Here is a 23,967-nt window from a genome sequence, read left to right on the forward strand (position 1 = left end):
CCATTAGCGAAATTTTAGCGTGCTAACTTTTTTAGCCAATCTTGCAGCAGATCACCACCGAGTCATATAACTTGGTACCTAACACATGCTAACTTTTTTTGCAAAGTTCACAGCAGAACACCTCAGTCATTTCACTTGGTACTTGACACATGCTAACGTTAGCATTCTAACACACTAACATCATCATGCTGACTGTTATAACCATTTTTGCAGTCGAACACCTAAGAGTCATACAACTTGGTACTTAACACATGCTAACTGTTAGCATGCTGACATTGACATGTTAGCATGTTACCATTAGCATGATAACTCTTTTAGCTAATTATATGTGCCTACGCTTCATAGTCAAATGACTCGGTACATGAAACATGCAAACTTTTTAGCCAATTCTACAGCCGAACACCTCAGAGTCATTTAACGTGGTACTTGACACATGCTTATGTTATCATTCTAGCATACAATCATTAGCATGCTAACTGTTTGCGGCGGAACACCTCGGAGTCATATAACTTGGCACTTGACACATGCTGACTTTTAGCAATAACAAAAGCATTATAATGTTGTTAGCTAATTTCACATGCCTACGCTTCATAGTCATATAACTTGGTACCTAACACATGCTAACTTTTTAGTAAATTATACTGCAGAACACCTCTGAGTCATTTCACTTGTCACTTGACACATGCTAACGTTAGAATTGTAGCATACTAACATCAGCATGCTTACTGTTTTAACCATTTTTGCAGTCGAACACCTCAGAGTCACTAGAGATGCGTGGTTTGCGGTCTCATCCGCGAATAAACCGCGGGTCGGACGGGTGACATTACGAAAAAATAGATTTTAATTAGATTCGGGCGGGTGGCAGTTGAACCATCCGGAAATATTTGATATACATGGTTCTGGGATCGGTATCCTTTGCCATTCAAAGAGCCGTGTCACAAAGTGAAGAAGACAATAGGAGACGCTAATATTCTCTAGTGACTGCCGGCAGTTACCCAGATAATAAGTATTAGGGCGTGCTATGAAGCCATTGGCTTTGTCGCCTTCAACAGCATGTATGATCTGCTTGTCAGTCCAGCAACATGTTGTGTGTGGTTTCCGCAGCAACACACACACGACTGCAAGGCATACTGGGTGACACAGAGTACACTAATGGTTGTGATATAAACAATTTTAACACTCTTGGTAATATGCGCCATGCTGTGAAACCACACCAAACAAGATTGACAAACACATTTCGGGAGAACATCCTCCCAGTAACACAACATAAATGCAACAAAACAAATACCCATAATCCTTTGTATCCATGACCATTCCTGACTATTTTATACACCCCGCTAGCGGCAAACCCCGCCACCCCGTGCGCCGGTAAGGTGGGCGGGGTTGGGGGTGAGGGAGAGTAAAATATATTCAGGAAATCTCATGGATACAAAGGATTCTGGGTATTTGTTGTGTTGCGTTTATGTTGTGTTACTGTGAGGATGTTCTCCTGAAATGTGTGTCATTCTTGTTTGGTGTGGCTTCACAGTGTGGCGCATATTAGTAAGTGTTAAAAGTTGTTTATATCACAACCATCAGTGTACTCTACATCACCCAGTATGCCTTTCAATCTTGTACGTGTGATTGCGGAAGCTGCACACAACATGTAGCTGGACTAACAATCGGTTTGTACATGTTGTTGAAGGTGTCAAAGGCAATGGCTTCACAGCACGCCCATGTTCTTGTCATTAGGATGAACGCCAATTGGATATTCGCGAGAACGTTAGCAGCTCCAATTGTCTTCATTACTCTGTGAAACGGGTTTAAATAGCTCTGTGAAACGGGTTTAAATAGCTCTGTGAGTGGTAAAGGTGGCCGACCTCTGATGTATTTCGGCGGGCGGGCAGTTGCGGTTCTGATAAAATGTTGGTTCGGGTGAACGGCGGGTGGATGACGACTTTGGTGATGTGGTTGCGGATGATATAATTGCCTATCCGCGCATCTCTAAGAGTCACACAACTTGGTACTTGACACATGCCAACTGTTAGCATGTTGACGTTAACATGTTAGCATGGTACACTAGGGCGAGAACTTTTTTTTTAGCTATTTTTACATGCCTACACTTCACACTAATATAACTTGGTACTTGACACATTCTAAATGGAGATGTCCAAGGACTGCCGATATTATCTGCCGATAAATGCTTTGAAATGTATTATCGGAAATTATCGGTATCTGTTCCAAAAGGTAAAATGTATGACTTTTTAAAAACGCCGCTGTACGGAGTGGAAAGGCAACTGCCATTGCGTGCCGGCCCAATCACATAATATCTACTGCTTTTCACACACACAAGTGAATGCAAGGCATACTTGGTCAACAGCAATACAGGTCACACAGAGGGTGGCCGTATAAACAACTTTAACACTTTTACAAATATGCGCCACACTGTGAACCCACACCAAACAGGAATGACAAACATGTCGGGAGAACATCCGCACCATAACACAACATAAACACAACAGAACAAATACCCAGAACCCCTTGCAGCACTAACTCTTCCAGGACGCTACAATATACACCCCTCCCCCCACACCCAACCTCGCCCACTTCAACCTCCTCATGCTCTCTCAGGGAGAGCATGTCCCAAATTCCAAGCTGCTGTTTTGAGGCAAAAAATGCACTTTGTGACTTTAATAATAAATATGGCAGTGCCTTGTTGGCATTTTTTTCCATAGCTGGAGTTGATTTATTTTGGAAAACCTTGTTACATTGTTTGATGCATCCAGCGGGGCATCACAACAAAATTAAGCATTATAATGTGTCATTTCCACGACTGTATGTATCGGTTGATATTGGAATCGGTAATTAAGAGTTGGAAATATCGGAATGTCGGATATCGACAAAAAAGCCATTATCGCACATCTCTAATTCTAACTGTTAGCATGCTAACATTTAAATTGGGCTTGCACAATTCAGCTTTTACGCAGGATTTCTCCCATTAGTTTATTTTGGTTATTTGTGCTATGTTCAATGTTTTTATCTTGTCTTTAGAACGTGTCACGAGCCAATAAAAATAATGAAATGGAAATCTCTGCCTCATGACCATGATTATTTATTTCCATATCCACAAATGTAACAAAATCAGCGTGCAAAGTGGTAGACAGGATATGAATAGCTAAGTGCAGCCCTGGGGTCACGTCTGGCTTAACATAGCCTTTAGCTGATAGGCTAACAATCTGACCCCCCTCAAACCCGGCACCCTTGGCATGTCTTATGCCGTGTTTTCCCGCTCATAGCCCGCATACCAAGGGGGCTTTGAGGAATGCAGTGGCTGTGAAAGAGGATTGAAATCCTCCTCACACAGTATGTGCTTGTTTTGATATGCATGTTATGTTACCTTGTGAAGTGCTATGCCCAGCAATCCCTCAAACGCCTTGAAATTCAAGTAAGGTCCATTGTAGGAACGCTCGCTCTGTGCTCGTCTACTCAGCCAGTAAACGGTGATCACAACCTGGTAAGGGGCACAAACAAAATTTAAGAAGCTGGTGAAAAATATGAACAATCAAATAATACAACAACCACGACAAAACAACTCACATTTCTAAGCCTGCGGTTGGTCTCTTCGTCCCTGCGAGAGAAACAAGAGAGAGGGTCAGCCTTTGTGTATGTTTGTACACAACAGCGCTATGCTAGTCAGTGAAAGAGCTGGAAAGTGAGAGCACGATCCAGACCAACACAACAGCACCCAAACACAACAACACAAACACGCTCATTCATTGGGACTTTTTAAGCACACAATTTTCACGATGTCCGAACAGTAAAATGTGTCCCTGGAGCCTGTTCACCAGCACCAGACCTGGAGGAATAAGTATAACTACATGAGCATATCCTGAAGGAATTGCGTGTGAATTCTCCAGTGCTGAAGTTGAAGCCAAATGCTGACAAAATGTAGTATAAATGTAAGAATAGTTTGAATGTTGGAATTGTTTCAATGTTGAAAAGCTGACACTGAACTGAACGCTAATAGAAGGTAGAATGAATGTAGAAATGGTTTAAATGTTGAAATCGTTGAAAGGCTGAAATTGTTTGATTGTTGGTATGGTTTGAATGTTGAAAAGTTTGAATTTCCAGGGGAACCAGAATTTGGTTTGGAACTTGGGAAAGTGTTAGTTTGAATGTCCAGCATGAGTGGAATGTGTTCATGTTGGAATGGTTTAGATAAGTTAAAAAATGTGGGAATTGTGCAACTTGGATAAATGTCCCATTCATTTCAATGGGAACTTCCTGGAAATTTGGGAATTTTAGGAAAAGCGGGATTTAAAAAAAAAAAAGGATTCGGAGCATGAATGTCCTGAAAGAGCTGGATTGGTTGGTGTTAGAATTGTTTAAATCGGTCAATAAATTTAAAAATTTGTGACTGTTTTTAATTGAGAAATTCCTGGAATTTTGTGAAAACCTGGATTTTTTTCTAGTTCCTTAAGCGAATTTTTTTTTTCCTGAATATGAGGAGTCTTTTCACAGTGGAACGGTTGAAATGTGTTGAAACATATAGAAGGAGTAGCTGAACTTAAGGGTGGAAATAGGTAACCAAAAAAAAAAACAGAAGTTCCTGAAAATTTGCTGAATGTTCATAAATGGTAGTTTGAATGTCCAGGATGAGTTGGATGTGTTGGAGGTAGAATGGTTTGAATGGCTTGAAGAATGTGGGAATTGTGGAAGTTAAAAAAATGGCCAATTAATTTTTAATTGGGGGAAAAATGAAGTGTGAAGTGAATTATATTTATATAGCGCTTTTCTCTAGTGACTCAAAGCGCTTTACATAGTGAAACCCAATATCTAAGTTACATTTAAACCAGTGTGGGTGGCACTGGGAGCAGGTGGGTAAAGTGTCTTGCCCAAGGACACAACGGCAGTGACTAGGATGGCGGAAGCGGGAATTGAACCTGTAACCCTCAAGTTGCTGGCACGGCCGCTCTACCAACTGAGCTATGCCGCCCCAATGCAAAACAAAAGGAATTATGGGAAACCCGGGAATAGAAGATTAAAATAAAATAAAAAAATAAAAAATCGGTCTTAGCCTAGGCCCTGGAGTGGGGGTGCAGACTGAGGCCAAGGGAAAAGAACAACTCATAGCCATAGTACACATCCCTCTTACATGTGTGTAAGAGGGAAACATCAAACATCAAAGAACACAAAGGACATTAAAGACATTAAAGCAGCAGATACAACCAGACACTTCTACATACAGCTATGAATAAAAAGTAAAATAAACATATCCACTGTGGTGGCCTCTGCGGTGTTCCACGCCATCGTCCGCTGGGGTGGAGGGAGCATGGCCAGAGACAGAAGCAGACCCAACAAAGCAACCAAGACAGCCGACTCCACTCTCGGCCAATGTCCAGTCCGCATGGATGAGCGAGGATACGTCCAAGGTGACTGAGGTGTCCGACACCTGCTCACCCAGTCAAGACACCGCGGAGCCTCTCCGTCCCAGCGCTCAGTGCTAGCTCCGCAGCCCTGTCCCCTCATCCGCATCTCCTCCAGTCCCTCCAAACAGACTCTTGTGTAGCAGACACCCAGCAGCTGGTCTCCATGGCCAAAAGGCTCCTGGGAGGCAGATCCAGAAGTCCACAAAAAAAAGCACCACAGAGGTCACGAAAGTGCCACCCCTTGTCACACAGTCCTAAAGGGTCCCGGACCAAGATGCAAAAAAATATAATAACACATGAAAACAAGAGGGAAACACAAAAGGATGACACAAGAGCACAGAGCTCCTGCCAACAGCAGCCACTACAGCAGCGCCATCTTGGAGAAAAAAAAAAAAAAATATATATATATATATATATATATATATATATATATATATATATACATATAAATACCTTTGCCTTGAATTTAAAACAAAACTATATATATATTTTTCACTAAATAAGGGTTCGGTGAATGCGCATATGAAACTGGTGGGGTTCGGTACCTTCAACAAGGTTAAGAACCACTACTCTAAAGGCTTAGTGGCCACATGCGTGGACAGCACCTTTTAGCTCTTATTTCCAAAATTATGTACACTACTGAATTGGGGTCTTATGGCCGCTTATGTGGACACTTATACTGCCATCTGATGGTGTCAGAAGAGTATCGCATACAATGGAATTTGGGGGAGAAGTGTAAAAATAAGAATTAGCCATTTACTAAACATGAAGCACACATTTGTGTACTTATGGACTAAGTACATCATATCAAAAGATGATTCTTAGTTTTTATTCTAATTAGGGTCCAATAAGCCCAAATAGCAAAGACAAATAAAAAAAGAGCATGTAAACAAACAGCTTGGGCCTTAAGAGGTTAGGGAGAGACAGCTCTGTCCAAAAGAACAAAAAAGCGGGTTTTGCTACACATCCTAAAATACAAACATCCGCCACCTGTAGACACAAAAGCTGTAAGTTCCATTCATGGACAGATTTATAATTGAAAAATACAAAGGCTTTGCTACTCATCTTAGAAATCAAATCAGTTCATCCACCTCTGACCCCATTAGGTAGAGAGACATGTAGGACAAATGTAGAAAAAAAATAAATAAATAAAAAGCAGGCTTCGCTACATATCTTAAAATACACATACATCTCAGCTCCAGACACAGGAACTCCAAGTTACATCCATCTGTGACACCCTCATCAGAGACACTTAAGACACATTTGTAAGAAAAACAAGTAGGCTTCACTTCACATCTTAAAATACAAACATCAGTTACAGTTACAGTAAGTTCCACCCACCCCCGACCCCTTTGGTAGTAAAGTAAAGTACCAATGATTATCACACATCCTCACCTATGGTCATGAGCTTTGGGTCATGACCGAAAGGAGAAGATCACGGGTACAAGCGGCCGAAATGAGTTTCCTCCGCCGGGTGGCTGGGCTCTCCCTTAGAGATAGGGTGAGAAGCTCTGCCATCCGGGAGGAACTCAAAGTAAAGCCGCTGCTCCTCCACATCGAGAGGAGCCAGATGAGGTGGCTCGGGCATCTGGTCAGGATGCCACCCGAACGCCTCCCTAGGGAGGTGTTTAGGGCACGTCCAGCCGGTAGGAGGCCACGGGGAAGACCCAGGACACGTTGGGAAGACTATGTCTCCCGGCTGGCCTGGGAACGCCTCGGGATCCCCCGGGAAGATCTAGACGAAGTGGCTGGTGAGAGGGAAGTCTGGGCTTCCCTGCTTAGGCTGTTGCCCCCGCGACCCGACCTCGGATAAGCGGAAGATGATGGATGGATTATCACACACACACTCAGTGTGGCGAAATTATTCTCTGCATTTGACCCATCACCCTTGATCACCCCCTGGGAGGTGAGGGGAGCAATGGGCAGCAGCGGTTCCCAATTCCAACCCTTGATGCTAAGTGCCAAGTAGGGAGGCAATGGGTCCTATTTTTATAGCCTTTAGTATGACTCGACCGAGGTTTGAACTCACAACCTACCCATCTCAGGGCGGACATTCTAACCACTAGGCCACTGAGTAGGTGTAACACTAAGTAGTAACATGGAGGACTGCTTTGTAGAGAGGAAAAAAGTAGGCTTCGCTACACATCTCATCTTAAAATACAAACATCCGTCAGCTACAGACACAGAAGCTGTATGTTTGACCAACCTCTGACTGCTTTTGGCAGAAACACGGACAGCTTTGTAGAGGGGAAAAAACAGTCTTCGCCACACATCTTAAATACAAACATTTGTTAGCTACAGAAAGAGAGGCTGTAGGTTCCATTCAAGTTTGACCCCGTTTGGTAAAGGAAATGGAGGACTGCTTTGTAGGAATAAAAATAAAAAAGCAGGCTTCCCTACACATCACAAACATCGATCAGCTATAGACCAGGGAACTGTAAGTTCCATCCACCTCTGACCTACATCAGTAGGGACAACTTTGTAAAAAAAAAAAAACCAAAAAACACAGGCTTCGCTACACATCTTATAAAACAAATATCCTTTGGCTATGGACATGGAAGCTGTCAGTTCTTCCACTTCTGACATCTGATCCCATCCTGTAGGGACACTGAGGACAGTTTTGTAAAAAAAAAGAAAAAAAAAATTAAAAGCAGGCTTCGCTACACGTTTTAAAATACCAAAATCTGCCAGTTAATGTCATCGGAGTTGTAAGTTCAATCCACCCCTTACCCACTTCGGTAAGGCCATGTAATACAAAATTGTAAAAAAAAAAAAAAAAAAAAAAAAAAAAAAAGCAGGCTTTGCTACACATCTTAAAATACAAACATATGTCAGCTAGAGACATGGGAACTGTAAAATCCATCCCCCTCTGACACCCGTGGTAGAGACACTTAAAACACATTTGTAAGGGAAAAGAGCAGGCTTCACTATCCACCCATCCATCCTCGTCCGCTTATCCGAGGTTGGGTCGCGGGGGCAGCAGTCTAGCTTCTCGGGGGATCCCGAGGCGTTCCCAGGCCAGCCGGGAGACGTAGTCTTCCCAACGTGTCCTGGGTCTTCCCCGTGGCCTCCTACCGGTTCCCCTCGGGAGGCGCTCGGGTGGCATCCTGACCAGATGCCCGAACCACCTCATCTGGCTCCTCTCGATATGGAGGAGTAGCGGCTTTGACTTTGAGTTCCTCCCGGATGGCAGAGCTTCTCACCCTATCTCTAAGGGAGAGCCCCGCCACCCGGCGGAGGAAACTCATTTCGGCCGCTTGTACACGTGATCTTATCCTTTCGGTCATGACCCAAAGTTCATGACCATAGGTGAGGATGGGAACATAGATCGACCGGTAAATTGAGAGCTTTGCTTTCCAGCTCAGCTCTTTCTTCACCACAATGGATCGGTACAACAAACGCATTACTGAAGACGCCGCACCGATCCGCCTGTCGATCTCACAAGCCACTCTTCCCCCACTCGTGAACAAGACTCCTAGGTACTTGAACTCCTCCACTTGGGGCAGGGTCTCCTCCCCAACCCGGAGATGGCATTCCACCCTTTTCCGGGAGAGAACTATGGACTCGGACTTGGAGGAGCTGATTCTCATTCCGGTCCCTTCACACTCGGATGTGAACCGATCCAGTGAGAGCTGAAGATCCCGGCCAGATGAAGCCATCAGGACCACATCATCTGCAAAAAGCAGAGACCTAATCCCATGGCCACCAAACCGGAACCCCTCAACGCCTTGACTGCGCCTAGAAATTCTGTCCATAAAAGTTATGAACAGAATCGGTGACAAAGGGCAGCCTTTGCGGATTCCAACCCTCACTGGAAACGTGTCCGACTTACTGCCGGCAATGCGGACCAAGGCTATATATATATCTATATATATATAGCCTTCTTAAAGGTTATATATCTATATATCTTAAAATTCAAAGTCAGCTACAGACACGGGAGCTGCAAGTTGCATCCACCTCCGACCCCTTTGGGTGGATTTATGGATGACTGCTTTGTAAAAATGTTTTAAAAATGCATGTTTCGCTACACATCTATAATAAAGCAGAGAGTTTTTTAAACTATCCGTCAATCAGGTAAAAACGTTGGAGCTGCAAAAAAAAAAGGCTAACCTAGCATGGTCTCGCCATTAAAATGTGAGTAATGTTAGCAATGCAGTTTACATAGAATGTTAGTATAAAAGCTAGACTAGTGTTGCTATATATGCTGTATGTGCACACAACATAAAAGTGCAGAGATTTAGTGTTTCTGTATAAAAATGTTTTAAAAAGAATGGCGCTTCTTCTTGGAGTCACCCCGCTCATTAACATTTAACCTACAGACACGTGACAAAAATCACTTTGAAGCTGTCTACATTCCAGCAGTATTGCTAGATTTAACACAGGGGTGTCAACCTTATTTTAGATCAGGGGCCACATGGAGAAGAATATACTCGCAAGTGGGCCGGACTGGAAAATCACGGCACGATAACTTAAAAATAATGACAAATTCAGATAGTTATTTTTTCTTTAAATAAAACAAACAAACATGATGTTGTTTTTTTTACAATTAACTGTTGCAGTTAATAGTTTATATACTTTATTTGCCATTTATTGTGGGACGGCGTGGCTAAGTTGGGAGAGTGGCCGTGCCAGCATTCTGAGGATTACTGGTTCAATCCCCACCTTCTATCATCCTAGTCACGTCCGTTGTGTCCTTGGGCAAGACACTTCACCCTTGCTCCTGATGGGTCCTGGTGAGCGCCTTGCCTGGCAGCTCCCGCCATCAGTGTGTGAATGTTTGTGTGAATGGGTGGATGTGGAAATACTGTCAAAGCGCATGGGGCTCCTTAAAAAATAAGGGGTAGAAAAGCGCTATACAAGTACAACCATTTGTCGTTATTTATATTTTCTGAATAAATGATGTGATAATGTTCATCAGTCAACTCATTGGTGTTCATTTTCAATCTATAAAGATAAAATATCCATCCATTTCCTACCGCTTATTCCCTTAAGGGTCGCGGGGGGCGCTGGAGCCTATCTCAGCTACAATCGGGCGGAAGGCGGGGTACAGCCTGGACAAGTCGCCACCTCATCGCAGGGCCAACACAGATAGACAGACAACATTTACACACTAGGGCCAATTTAGTGTTGCCAATCAACCTATCACCAGGTGCATGTCTTTGGAGGTGGGAGGAAGCCGGAGTACCTGGAGGGAACCCACGCAGTCACGAGAACATGCAAACTCCACACAGAAAGATCCTGAGTGCAGGATCGAACCCAGGACCTTTGTATAGTGAGGTAGACGCACTAACCCCTCTTCCACCGTGCTGCCTCAAGATAAAATAATTATATCAAAATCCAATTACAGGATGTTATTTATGTAGTTTGTTCCTCGACTGAATTACTAACATCATGTGGATTATTTTTTACATATGTAGCATCATCTACAAAGATACAAAGAATTGCTATTGCGACATCCAGTGGACACATTGAGAACAAGTGCTTTTTTAAATTAAAACATTTTCGAGTAATTTTTATACATAGCAAACTCCGGATAAAACCTGGGGCCGTATGTTTGACACCCCTGCTTTAAAGGGGAACATTATCACAATTTCAAAAGGGTTAAAAACAATAAAAATCAGTTCCCAGTGGATTGCTGTATTTTTTTAAGTTTTTTTCAAAATTTTACAGGTACCGGAATATCCCTGAATAAGGCTTTAAAGTGCCTTATTTTGGCTATCTTCGAAACCACTATCCATTTCCCTGTGACGTCATACAGGGCTGCCAATACAAACAACATGGCGGTTACCACGGCAAGATATAGCGACATTAGCTCGGATTCAGACTCGGATTTCAGCGGCTTAAGCAATTCAACAGATTACGTATGTATTGAAACGGATGGTCGGAGTATGGAGGCCGATAGCGAAAACGAAATTGAAGACGAAACTGAAGCTATTGAGCGAATAGCTATTGACGCTATTCGGCCATAGCGTGGGTGTACCTAATGAAGTGGCCCATACCATGGCTGCCTTATTAGCATCGCCGGTAAAATGTGCGGACCAAACGATCAGGACTTTCACATCTTGTGACACTGGAGCAACTTAAATCCGTCGATTGGTAAGTGTTTTTTTTCGCATTAAATGTGGGTATCTAGTTTCAAATGTACATACAGCTAGCGTAAATAGCATGTTAGCATCGATTAGCGTGGCATGTTAGCATTGATTAGCTGGCAGTCATGCCGTGACCAAATATGTCTGATTAGCACATAAGTCAACAACATCAACAAAACTCACCTTTGTGATTTCGTTGACTTAATCGTTGCAAATGCATCTGCAGGTTATCCATACATCTCTGTGCCATGTCTGTCTTAGCATCGCCGGTAAAATGTGAAGACACTCTGGTACATTCAATGGGGGTCTGGCGGCAGATTTCTTGCCAGTGGTTCAACTTGAATCCCTCCCTGTTAGTGTTGTTACACCCTCCGACAACACACCGACAAGGCATGATGTCTCCAAGGTTCCAAAAAATAGTCGAAAAAACGGAAAAAAACAGAGCTGAAACCCGGTGTTTGTAATGTGAAAATTAATATGGTGGGTGAGTTACCTCGGTGACGTCACGTTCTGACGTCATCGCTAAAAGACCGATAAACAGAAAGGTGTTTAATTTGCCAAAATTCACCCATTAAGAGTTCGGAAATCGGTTAAAAAAAATACATGGTCTTTTTTCTGCAACATCAAGGTATATATTGACGCTTGCATAGGTTTGGTGATAATGTTCCCCTTTAACTGGAACACACCCCTTAGACTTACTCAAGATGGTTAAAAAAAAACTACAATATGAAATTAAAGAGGGCCTCGCTGTTGAGCAAACAGAGCGGGCAGTTCCGTGTGGTGAAAATGACCACTTTGGGTACATTGTGTACAGTCGCCGCTGTGCGCCGTCTATTCACAGAAGACCATAAAAAGTGATAACGGGCCTAAGTTCAGCACCAGAAAGAATATACAGTCATGCTACGCATTCCTGCCTGTCACACGCTAACACAATAGCTACACGTGTCCTGCTGGGAGTGGGCGTGGCTTAACAAAGGTCATAATTATGCAACAATTAGGATGGCATTGAATTACTTCACATTTGAGCTTGAATTACAATACAGAGGTGATGATGGACAATTTTTTCCTGTAGCTAATAATGGAAAAAGGAAGGTTTTTTTTTCCCAGTTGGGTGGCTTCTCGCCATACAGTCAAGCGTGGTATGTCTGCTGGTCGCCTTTTTCCAAAGGACGAAAATAAAGTCACTCAAATAAAAACTATTTCTGTGCGACCGTCGCCAGAGGGGGACGTCGATGGGATCAGCTGATCATGACGTAAGACTCCTGTGACAACACTGAGGGGTTCAAAGCCATACTGAGCACAGATGAGGTTTTTTTTTTTTTTTTGCAAGCGATTAAAACAAATGTTTGCTTGAAGAGAAAAGCTCCCACGGGGAGCCCCGCAGCTTGAAACAACATTAATGTGGATTGTGCAAAGCATTTATTCAAACATATCCATACTTACAGATCAAACGTACTTGCGTCATATTGGTAAATCATCACTTTTTGGGTAAGTTTTATCGAGAAGATGATGGAACAAAGAGTTTTCAAAGGTGTGAAAAACGATCCTTGCCATTATGCACAATATTGTACGTGTCTTTCTTACTCAGGGTTAGCCATAAAGAGTCTCAAAAGGACCTCAACAATAATGAGAAATATTTGTGGACGGCGTGGCTAAGTTGGTGGAGTGGCTGTGCCAGCAATCTGAGGGTTACTGGTTCAATCCCCACCTTCTACCATCCTTGTCACGTCCGTTGTGTCCTTGGGCAAGACACTTCACCCTTGCTCCTGATGGGTCCTGGTGAGCGCCTTGCATGGCAGCTCCGGCCGTCAGTGGGTGAATGTGTGTGAATGTGGAAATACTGTCAAAGCGCTTTGGGCTCCTTAAAATCGGGTAGAAAAGCGCTATACAAGTACAACCCATTTACCATATTTAACATTTGAATAATGCTTCAGTGAAATTGTGATGACAGTTCACGCACAGTTCAAAGTACTTCCATCCATCCATTTTTCTACCACTTGTCCCTGAGGGCCAACACAGATAGACGAGCTACATTCACACTCACATTCACACACTAGGGCCAATTTAGTGTTGCCAATCAAACTATCCCCGAGTGCTTATTTCAGTGGTTCTCAAATGGGGGTACGCGTACCCTTGGGGGTACTTGAAGGTATGCCAAGGAGTACGTGAGATTTTTTAAATATTCTAAAAAAAGCAACAATCAAAAAATCCTCTAAAATTATATTTACTGAATAATACTGCAACAAAATATGAATGTAAGTTCATGAACTGTGAAAAGAAATGCAACAATGCATTATTCAGTGTTGACAGCTAGATTTTTTGTGGAAATTTTCCATAAATATTGATGTTAAAGAATTATTTTTTGTGAAGAAATGTTTAGACTTAAGTTCATGAATCCAGATGGATCTCTGTTGCAATCCCCGAAGAGGGCAGTTTAAGTTGATGATTACTTCTATGTGTAGTGAAGTGAAGTGAATTATATTTATATAGCGCTTTTCTCAAGTGACTCATAGCGCTTTACATTGTGAAACCCAATATTTAAGTTACATTTAAAACCAGTGTGGGTGGCACTGGGAGCAGGTGGGTAAAGTGTCTTGCCCAAGGACACAACGGCAGTGACTAGGATGGTGCAAGCGGGGATCGAACCTGCAACCCTCAAGTTGCTGGCACGGCCGCTTTACCAACCGAGCTATACTGTGTAGAAATCTTTATTTATAATTGAATCACTTGTTTATTTTACAACAAGTTTTTAGTTATTTTTATATCTTTTTTTCCAAATAGTTCAAGAAAGACCACTACAAATTAGCAATATTTTGCACAATTTGATAAATCAGAAACTGATGACATAGTGCTGTATTTTACTTCTTTATCTCTTTTTTTCAACCAAAAATGCTTTGCTCTGATTTGGGGGTACATCACTGAAAAAAGGTTGAGAACCACTGGCTTATTTGACTAAATACATTATGTTTATGCTTATGAATTCCACTAGTTAGCACAAAACATCTTCAAATTTTGCCAAACTGCAATAAATGTCACTTGTACTCTGCTAAATCACACAAGACTATGGCAAATGTCTCAAAACATTCTTCAAAATCCCACAAGCCTGTGCATTGTAGTTGTGCTAATTTTGCAAGACTTATGTTAAACCGAAAATCTTGCAAAATTCCTCTGAATCTCACAAGACATTCCACCAAATCACACCAAAACGTTGGTTAAAAAATCACAAGACAAACTACACATGCAACATGTTTTATTAACCCTTATCTCACAGGATTTCTAGTAAATCACGCAAAAATTGCATAAAATGTTCACTAATTTTTAGGGATGTTGGATATTACAATATAACGCATGATAAATGCGTTATATTGTAATATCGGAAATTATCGGTCTCGGTTTCATAATTATCGGTATTAGTTTCAAAAAAGTAATATTAATGACTTTTTAAAACGCCGCTGTTTACACGGACTTAGGGAGAGGTACAGAGCACCAAATAATCTTAAAGGGACTTCCTTTGCGTGCCGGCCTAGTTATACCATATCTAAGGCTTTTCACATTCACAAGTTAATGCAAGACATACTTGGTCAACAGCTATACAGATCACACAGAGGGTGGCCGTATAAACAACTTTAACATTGTTACTGTCATGATCCGCTACTTGGATCATGTCATTTTCTGGTTTGGTTCTGTTTCTGTATCGTATCTTGTTAGTATTTTGTCTTCCTTAGTTCCTGGTGGAACTTCCTGTTTTGTTCTGTTGTCATAGTTATGTATTTGTGTCACCTGCCTTTTGTTTTTGACGCGCACCTGCCTCCTAATTACTGTCCTTTTATAAGCCTGCCTTTTCTGTTACTCAGTCTAGTTTCTGTTCGATGCAACATCTGACATCGCTGATCCCCGATTGTGGTAAAGACTTTTTGTACCCATTAGCTTCCACGCTATTCCTCTGTTTATTTCACTAGCTCAAATGCTAGCGCCTTTAGTTCCTTCTGGCTCCCATGCTAGTTCTGTTTGTTTTGTCTTTAGTGCCTTGTACAAGTGTTTTTGTTCTTAGTCTGTTTTTTTAGCATAAATAAATCATCCTTTCTTACTTTCACGCTGTGTCCAAGTCTGACTGCATAATTTGAGAGAACGAACCAACACCACGATGCCAGCGAAGCGTCACAGTTACAAATATGCGCCACACTGTTAACCCAAACCAAACAAGAATGGCAAACACATTTCGGGAGAACATCCGCACCGTAACACAAAATAAACGCAACAGAAGAAATACCCAGAATCCCTTGCAGCACTAATTCTTCTGGGACGCTACAATATACACCAATATACAGATTTTTTGCTATAATAAACAAACCTTCCGCTAAATCTTGAACAAACTATCAAATGACGTCTGTCAAATTGCATGGAACTTCCATTTATCTCGCAGGATTTCTGGTAAATAATTAGAATTCCGCAAATCCGGTGAGAGTTCAGCTAAATTAAGGGAGACTTCTGTTACTCATCCGAGACCCCCGCCAATGTCACAAGACTTCTTGTGAATCACACATAACTTCATCAAATGTTGAGACTTTCACCAAAAAAAGCTGTACTTCCAAATGTTCAACCTTTTTTTCTAGACTTTGAACAATTAGTGCTGCAGAGTGTGAAAAAATTGCGGACAAGACAGCAAATCACCTCGTCAGTATGTCATTTTTAATAATTTTATCAAACGGACCTTAGTCCTTTGCCGCGCTCATCTTTTTTTATTTTCAACGCTCATCCGTTCGCTATTCGGATGTACGGAAACAACAGGTCAAAACTAAAGTGCAGGACTCTATAAATAAAATAAATAACAAGATATATCAAATTTGCTACTTTAAAATAATAATATGGTCCAATAATATTTCAATAATACTTACTCTATAACAAAAAATCCTTTCCATACTTAAATAAAATGACAGACCAAGTTCAATGTTACACACATAACTTCCTGGCAGTAAACCTGCAGAAAATAGTTATTCAATATTTACACTCTTAAATTTTGCACTTTTTTGTAACACTTTATTAAACATTACTTACAAATTCCCTATGGTTGCGCTTTAATTTAAAGAGGTTATTATTGTGACTTTGGAATTTAGTTTACATTGATTGACAGGTGGTAGAAAATGGATTATTGTTTTCCATGTTTGTGTTGACATTTCGCCCTGCGATGAGATGGCGACTTGTCCAGGGTGTACCCCGCCTACTGCCCGAATGCAGCTGAGATTGGCGCCAGCGGCTCCCTTGCGACCCCAAAAGGGACGAGCGGTAGAAAATGGATGGATGGATAATGTTGACATTTCCTTTCCTTTCTGCCTTGATAGCTAAAGGCATTATAATCAGAGGGAAGCTACATTTTAAATAGAAATGTTAACAGGTTTCTCCTGGTCCTAAATTTTCCATAGGTGATAAAAAAAATATCCATAATTATCAATATTGACAAATATGAAAAATTTTCATCGTAATACGTCCTAGACTTAGACTTCCTTTTTATTGTCAATTTGAACTTTACAGTAGAGATAAGAACAACATTTTGTTGCATTAGCTCGTGGTAGTGCAGGATAAAAAAGCAATAAGGTGCAGATATAAATAAATAGATTACTGTACGGATAAATATATTGCACTTTTTCATATGCATCCAAGGTTTATGGATGTATGTTATATTGTCTTTATATTCCAGTTAGTTAATCCATTTTGGGGGGGAATTGAGGGGATTATTATGATGCGTTCAAGAGTCTTACGGCCTGAGGGAAGAAGCCGTTACAGAACCTGGAGGTTCTGCTTCGAAGGCTGTAGAACTTCTTTCTAGAGTCCAGCAGTTAAAACAGTCCTTGGTGGGGGTGGGAGGAGTCTCTGCAGATTTTCTGAAACCTCGTCAGGCAGCAGCTTTTTGCGATTTCCTAAATAGGAGGAAAAGGAGACATGAAGATCTTTTCCGCTGTCCTCACCACTCTCTGTAGAGACTTCCAGTCTGGATTCCAGACAGAGATGTTGTTGGTCAGTAGACTCTCTATAGTGCCTCTGTAGAATGTGTTGAGAATGGGGGGGGGAGCTGTGCTCTTTTCATCCGACGCAAAAAGTGCATGCGCTGCTGAGCTTTTTTCACATGAGCTTCACATGAGGTGAGTAGGGACCAGGTTATATTATCAGTGATCTGCATCCCAAGGAACTTGGTGCTGCTTATCATCTCCACCGCTGTGCCATTGATGTAGAGTGGAGTGTGGCTGGACTGGTGCTTCCTGAAGTCAATGATAATCTCCTTGGTCTTGTCAACGTTCAGGACCACGTTGTTGGTTCTGCAACACTCAACCAGATGTTTCACCTCCTCCCTGTAGTCCATGTCGTCATTATCACGGATGAGGCCCACTATTGTCGTGTCGTCCGCATACTTCACAATGTGTTTAGTAGTGGACCTGAAGCAGCAGTCATGGGTCATCAACGTGAACAGCAGTGGCCTGAGGACGCTGCCCTGGGGGGAGCCGGTGCTCAAAGAAATGGCACTGGAAGTGTTGTCGGCAGTTTGCTCACCAAATGCTGCAGAATGATGGTGTTGAATGCCGAGCTGAAGTCTAGAAACAACATCCTTTCCTTCCAGATGTTCTAAGCTCAGGTGGAGTGCAGAGTTGATGGCGTCCTCTGTGGAGCGGTTAGGGCGATAAGCAAACTGGTATGGGTCGAATGTGGTGGGAAGTCTGGAGACAATGTATTCCTTTACCAGCCTCTTGAAGGACTTCATTATGGTGGGGGTTAGTGCCACGGGGCGATGATCATTGAGGGAGGAGGTTGTGGGTTTGTTAACCACACTAAAATTCCGCTAAATCCTAGCTTCTGTAAATTTATGCAACACTTCCTCTAAATCTTTTAGAAGAGTTTAAACATTTTTAGCACTTTTTAATACATTTTAGAAACCGGCACTGAAGCATTTGAAGTGGAACTTCCAAGCAGCCATTTAAATGTCAGCTAAATATGCTAGAGTCATAAAGCCAGTGGGTCTTCCTGCCTGCATGAGTGAAGCGAACCTGCTCTGCTGCATTCAAGCCTTCATAAAACATTACTGCCGCTCTTTCATTAGCAATCACACACGCTTCTGTGTTCCACACGGGAAACACACAGTGCCAGGCGTCATTGTTGCGTGGTCACTGTAGCCTCAGTGAGAAAAGTTGGCTAGCCAAGCAAAAAAAAAAGGCTTTTAACGACTCCCCTTTTACTTTTATGGGGTGTTCGCCATCACAATCTACCCACAGTATGCACAAGACCACGCCGCCGCACCTCAGAATGACGCCATGTAGGAAAGCATGAAGAAACCACACCCAAACACACACACACACGTTTACAACGCATGAGCGGCATGCAGTGTAGGTCCTTCTGGAACATTCTTTGTTATGATCAATATTCAACAATCTTAAAACAGCAACGACATACCTCTTTGTTACTAAATGTAGTTTTTGTTTGGAGAGCTTTCGAGGCTTGTCAATCAGTTGCTTCACCAAACGACTTGAGACTTTGGACCACCTCTCTGTAGTGGGGCTACACTCAATGGACACCTTTTTGCTACTTTTTAAACAGTTTAAACGCTACAAGCTATATAATAGTATTCATATATTACTAGCTATTAGCTACAAGCTACTAGTTCCATGCAACGTAATAGTAGTCATATATTTAGGCCAATAGCTACAATCTACTAGCTCCATGCTATATAAGAATAGTCATATATTACTAGCCATTAGCTACAAGGTACTAGTTCCTTGCTATGTAATAGTAGTCATATATTTAAGTCAATAGCTACAAGCTACTAGCTCCATGCTTTAAAATAGTAGTCATATATTACTAGCCATTAGCTACAAGCTACTAGTTCCATGCTACGTAATAGTAGTCATATATTTAGGCCAATAGCTACAAGCTACTAGCTCCATGCTATACAAGAATAGTCATATATTACTAGCCATTAGCTACAAGGTACTAGTTCCTTGCTATGTAATAGTAGTCATATATTTAGGTCAATAGCTACAAGCTACTAGCTCCATGCTTTAAAATAGTAGTCATATATTACTAGCCATTAGCTACAAGGTACTAGTTCCATGCTATGTAATAGTAGTCATATATTTAGGTCAATAGCTACAAGCTACTAGCTCCATGCTATAAAATAGTAGTCATATATTACTAGCCATTAGCTACAAGGTACTAGTTCCATGCTATGTAATAGTAGTCATATATTTAGGTCAATAGCTACAAACTACTAGCTCCATGCTATAAAATAGTAGTCATATATTACTAGCCATTAGCTACAAGCTACTAGTTCCATGCTACGTACCATTTTACATAATAGTATTCATCTGTTTCAAACCATTAGCAACAAGCTACTCGCTCCATGCTAAACTATAGTCGTCATATAGCTACAATTTGCCTACAAGCTAGCTTGTAGCCATTAGCTACAAGCTACTAGTTCCATGCTACGTAATAGTAGTCATATATTTAGGCCAATAGCTACAAGCTACTAGCTCCATGCTATACAAGAATAGTCATATATTACTAGCCATTAGCTACAAGGTACTAGTTCCTTGCTATGTAATAGTAGTCATATATTTAGGTCAATAGCTACAAGCTACTAGCTCCATGCTTTAAAATAGTAGTCATATACTACTAGCCATTAGCTACAAGGTACTAGTTCCATGCTATGTAATAGTAGTCATATATTTAGGTCAATAGCTACAAGCTACTAGCTCCATGCTATAAAATAGTAGTCATATTACTAGCCATTAGCTACAAGGTACTAGTTCCATGCTATGTAATAGTAGTCATATATTTAGGTCAATAGCTACAAGCTACTAGCTCCATGCTTTAAAATAGTAGTCATATATTACTAGCCATTAGCTACAAGGTACTAGTTCCATGCTATGTAATAGTAGTCATATATTTAGGTCAATAGCTACAAACTACTAGCTCCATGCTATAAAATAGTAGTCATATATTACTAGCCATTAGCTACAAGCTACTAGTTCCATGCTACGTACCATTTTACATAATAGTATTCATCTGTTTCAAACCATTAGCAACAAGCTACTCGCTCCATGCTACACTATAGTCGTCATATAGCTACAATTTGCCTACAAGCTACTAGCTCTATGCTACATAATATGTTACAAACTATTAACCCCATGCTATATAAAAGTTGTCATGTCTTATGGACAGTTAGCTACAACTTAGCTACTAGCTTTATGTTACGTAGGCTAATAGTAGTCAAATGTTACAAGCCAATGGCTACGAGTAAATTAAGTTCATGCTACGTAATAATAGTCATATGTTACAAACCTTAAAGGCTTTAATTACAAGGTACTAGTTCTATGTTCATGCTATTTTACGAGCCTTTAGGTCCGAGCAATAGCTTCATGCTAATTAATAGCAGCCATTATGTAGCATCGGCGGGCGTTGTCACTGGAGAACTCTGAGGGTATTTTGTACAAAGCTGTTCGAGTTTACGTGTTTGTTGTTATTGCCTAGTCCTTTTTTAAGTGCACAAATTTAACGGTCGCCGGTTGTTTTGTGTGTTTACCTGCCAGTTAGGTGTTGGGTTATTCTTGAGGTGAGTTAGACCATCAGTGTTTTTCAACCTTTTCTCAGCCAAGACACATGTTTTTCATTGAAAAAATCCCGAAGCACACCACCATCAGAAAACAATGAAACGCAGCAGCCGATATTGACAGTAAAAAGTTGTTCTCGCAATTGTTGGATATGAATTCAAACCATAACCAACAATGCATCATTATAGCTCCGGTCTCAAAGTAGGTGTACTGTCACGACATGACACATCACGCTGTGGCTTATTGTGAGTGTTATGGTGTTTTCCTGTGTGTTGTGTTTTAGTTCTTGTCTTGTGCTCCTATTTTGGTGTTGATTGTCACTAACGGATGTGCTTTGTGGACGCCGTCTGCTCCACACGCTGTAAGTCTTTGCTGTCATCCAGCATTCTGTTTTTGTTTACTTTTAAACCAGTTCAGTTTTAGTTTGGTTTTGCTTAGCCCTCCCTAAGCTTCAATGCCTTTTTGTTTATTTTTGGTGTAAGCATTAGATACCTTTTTACCTACACACTGCCTTCCGCTGTCGTCTGCATATCGTGATCACGACAAACCATTTTCCTGACATCTAAAAAGCATTTAGCCTCCTGCTACGACCAACTGATACGGAAGAATACTACACAGTGAAACTGCCAAGCTCTTGACACCACAGACAATAATTAGTGGTTTGCAAAAAAATATTTTTAACCCAATTAGGTGAAATTACATAATTTCCCACGGCACTGTCTCACTGTACACTAGTTTAGCATGTGTTAAAGTTAAAGTTAAAGTACCAATGATTGTCACACACACACTAGATGTGGCGAAATTATTCTCTGCATTTGACCCATCACCCTTGTACACCCCCTGGGAGGTCAGGGGAGCAGTGAGCAGCAACGGTGGTCGCGCCCAGGAATCATTTTTGGTGATTTAACCCCCAGTTCCAACCTTTGATGCTGAGTGCCAAGCAGGGGGGCAATAGGTCCCATTTTTATAGCCTGTATATTATAGCGTCCCGGAAGAGTTAGTGCTGCAAGGGATTCTGGATATTTCTTCTTTAGTGTTTATTTTGTGTTACGGTGCAAATGTTCCCCCGGAATGTGTTTGTCATTCTTGTTTGGTGTGGGTTCACAGTGTGGCGCATATTTGTAACAGTGTTATAGTTGTTTATACGGCCACCCTCAGTGTAACCTGTTGACCAAATATGCCTTGATTGACTATCAGTCCAGCATGTCGCTATCTCGCTCGGTCTGCCCCTCCCTCACAAATTCTGCTGCGTGCGCACACCTTCACAATTTCTGTCATTTTTAAATCCCTTCTTAACCCTGTACGAACATTTAAAATACACGCAACCCTGACTCAAAACGCCGTACATTTGAGGCATTCAAGAAACCCTGCCCGGACAGCCCTGCAAAAGAGGACATGTCCGGGGAAAAGAGGAAGAATGGTCAGTCTATACTAAATACATCCAACTAACTAATGATAATTAGTAGACTACAAGCAACAGTATAAACTACTATTAACTAGTAAGCGTTAAGTTATAACACGCTGGAAGCTACTATAAAAGGGTATAAACGACTATTAGCTATTAAGCGCTAAATTAGTACAAGCTGCAAGCTACTAAAAGGCTATAAACGACTATTAGCTGGGATGCTACAGAAGTAGCTGACGAAGCTGCAACCTACAAGCTACTTGTTACTCAGTTCTAAGCAAGTAAGCTGAAGCGCTACTGAAGAATTTACAGGTTGTAGTTGAACAGTTAAGTGAAATAGTTTCCATGATTCATCTGGAAGATTTTAATTTCCTGGGCAGCCGAGCAGAAGAAGGGGGGCGATGTCGGTGAATCACTGCCTTCAGTGTGATGAATGAGGTGTGTTCAAATGTCATCTTTTAGAAAGTACGACTAAGCTCTTCTAAGCTCTTCTTATCTCTGGCATCAACAGTTGCTATTGCTCTATGACACTTGATATTGGCTGTATTAAAACACTGATACAAAGCTCGTTTACGGTATGCAGCTTGCACAATCGTCACAGGGCTCAAAGGTCAAGATCTGATAATCTTTTACCGCCAACGCCATCGTATGTTCTGTTTACATGGGACACCAATGATTCAAGGCAAAGTGCGCAACTTTGTACAAAAAAGGACATCAAAAGAATAGCACCTGTGTCTCAAGCCAGAATCGCTTTAGTGTGACATAATGTTGCAACTATTGCTGTTTGGACGGCAAAAAAAAAAACGGTTGAGCACCACTAAAATTCTTCTTAGAATACTTAGGATGAGGGCTAGTTCTTGCTTTTATCTCGATTGAAAGTACCGTTTGACGGTGACTGATTTGACGATCTAGCAAAATCACTTAAGAGTACCTCCAAATCTTGCAAGAATTGACATAAATCATGCAAGATTTCCTAAAATCCCACAGGACTGCACGCAAAATCTGGTGAGATTTTTTTCCAATCGCAAGAAAATTCCACTAAATCACGCACATTGTCAACTGGAAGACGTCCCATGAAATCTGCCAAAACTCAAAACATCCACTAAATCTAATGAAACTTCCTGTAACTCATGCTAGACTTCCTAAATACTTCCAACACTTCCTCTATGTGCCATCAGACTTCCGTTAAATCTAGCAAAACTTCCTCTAAATCACACAATACTTCCCGAAAATCAAGCAAGACTTGAAAATGTTACAAAATCACTTCCTCAAATCTTGCTCGAGTTCCACACAATTACACAGGAATGCTACCAAACTTTGCAGGATTTTCTCAAATTTACACTAGACTTCCTCAAATCTTGCAAGACTTGTGCAAAATCACGCAATACGTCCTCAAATCTTGCTTGAGTTCGGTAAAAATCACACCAAACTCCACTAAACTCTACCCCCTTAATCCTCGCAAAACGTTTGGT

The 23,967-nt window shown here is 41.4% G+C and overlaps 1 protein-coding gene across 8 annotated transcripts in view; it reads right to left on the reverse strand.

The window, feature by feature from the left end:
• Nucleotides 1-23,967, reverse strand: part of LOC133538294 (LIM domain only protein 7-like) — a 161,188-nt gene that overhangs the window by 60,787 nt on the left and 76,434 nt on the right. For all 8 annotated transcript variants that reach the window (XM_061879776.1, XM_061879775.1, XM_061879777.1 and 5 more), the window contains exons 6-7: nt 3,577-3,607; nt 3,377-3,490 (exon numbers count right to left, since the gene is read on the reverse strand). In XM_061879776.1, coding sequence (XP_061735760.1) covers nt 3,377-3,490; nt 3,577-3,607 — 145 coding nt within the window. The remainder of the gene's footprint in view (nt 1-3,376; nt 3,491-3,576; nt 3,608-23,967) is intronic.

The sequence above is a fragment of the Nerophis ophidion genome, linkage group LG19 (assembly GCF_033978795.1).
Source record: "Nerophis ophidion isolate RoL-2023_Sa linkage group LG19, RoL_Noph_v1.0, whole genome shotgun sequence".
NCBI classification, from domain to species: Eukaryota; Metazoa; Chordata; class Actinopteri; order Syngnathiformes; family Syngnathidae; genus Nerophis; species Nerophis ophidion.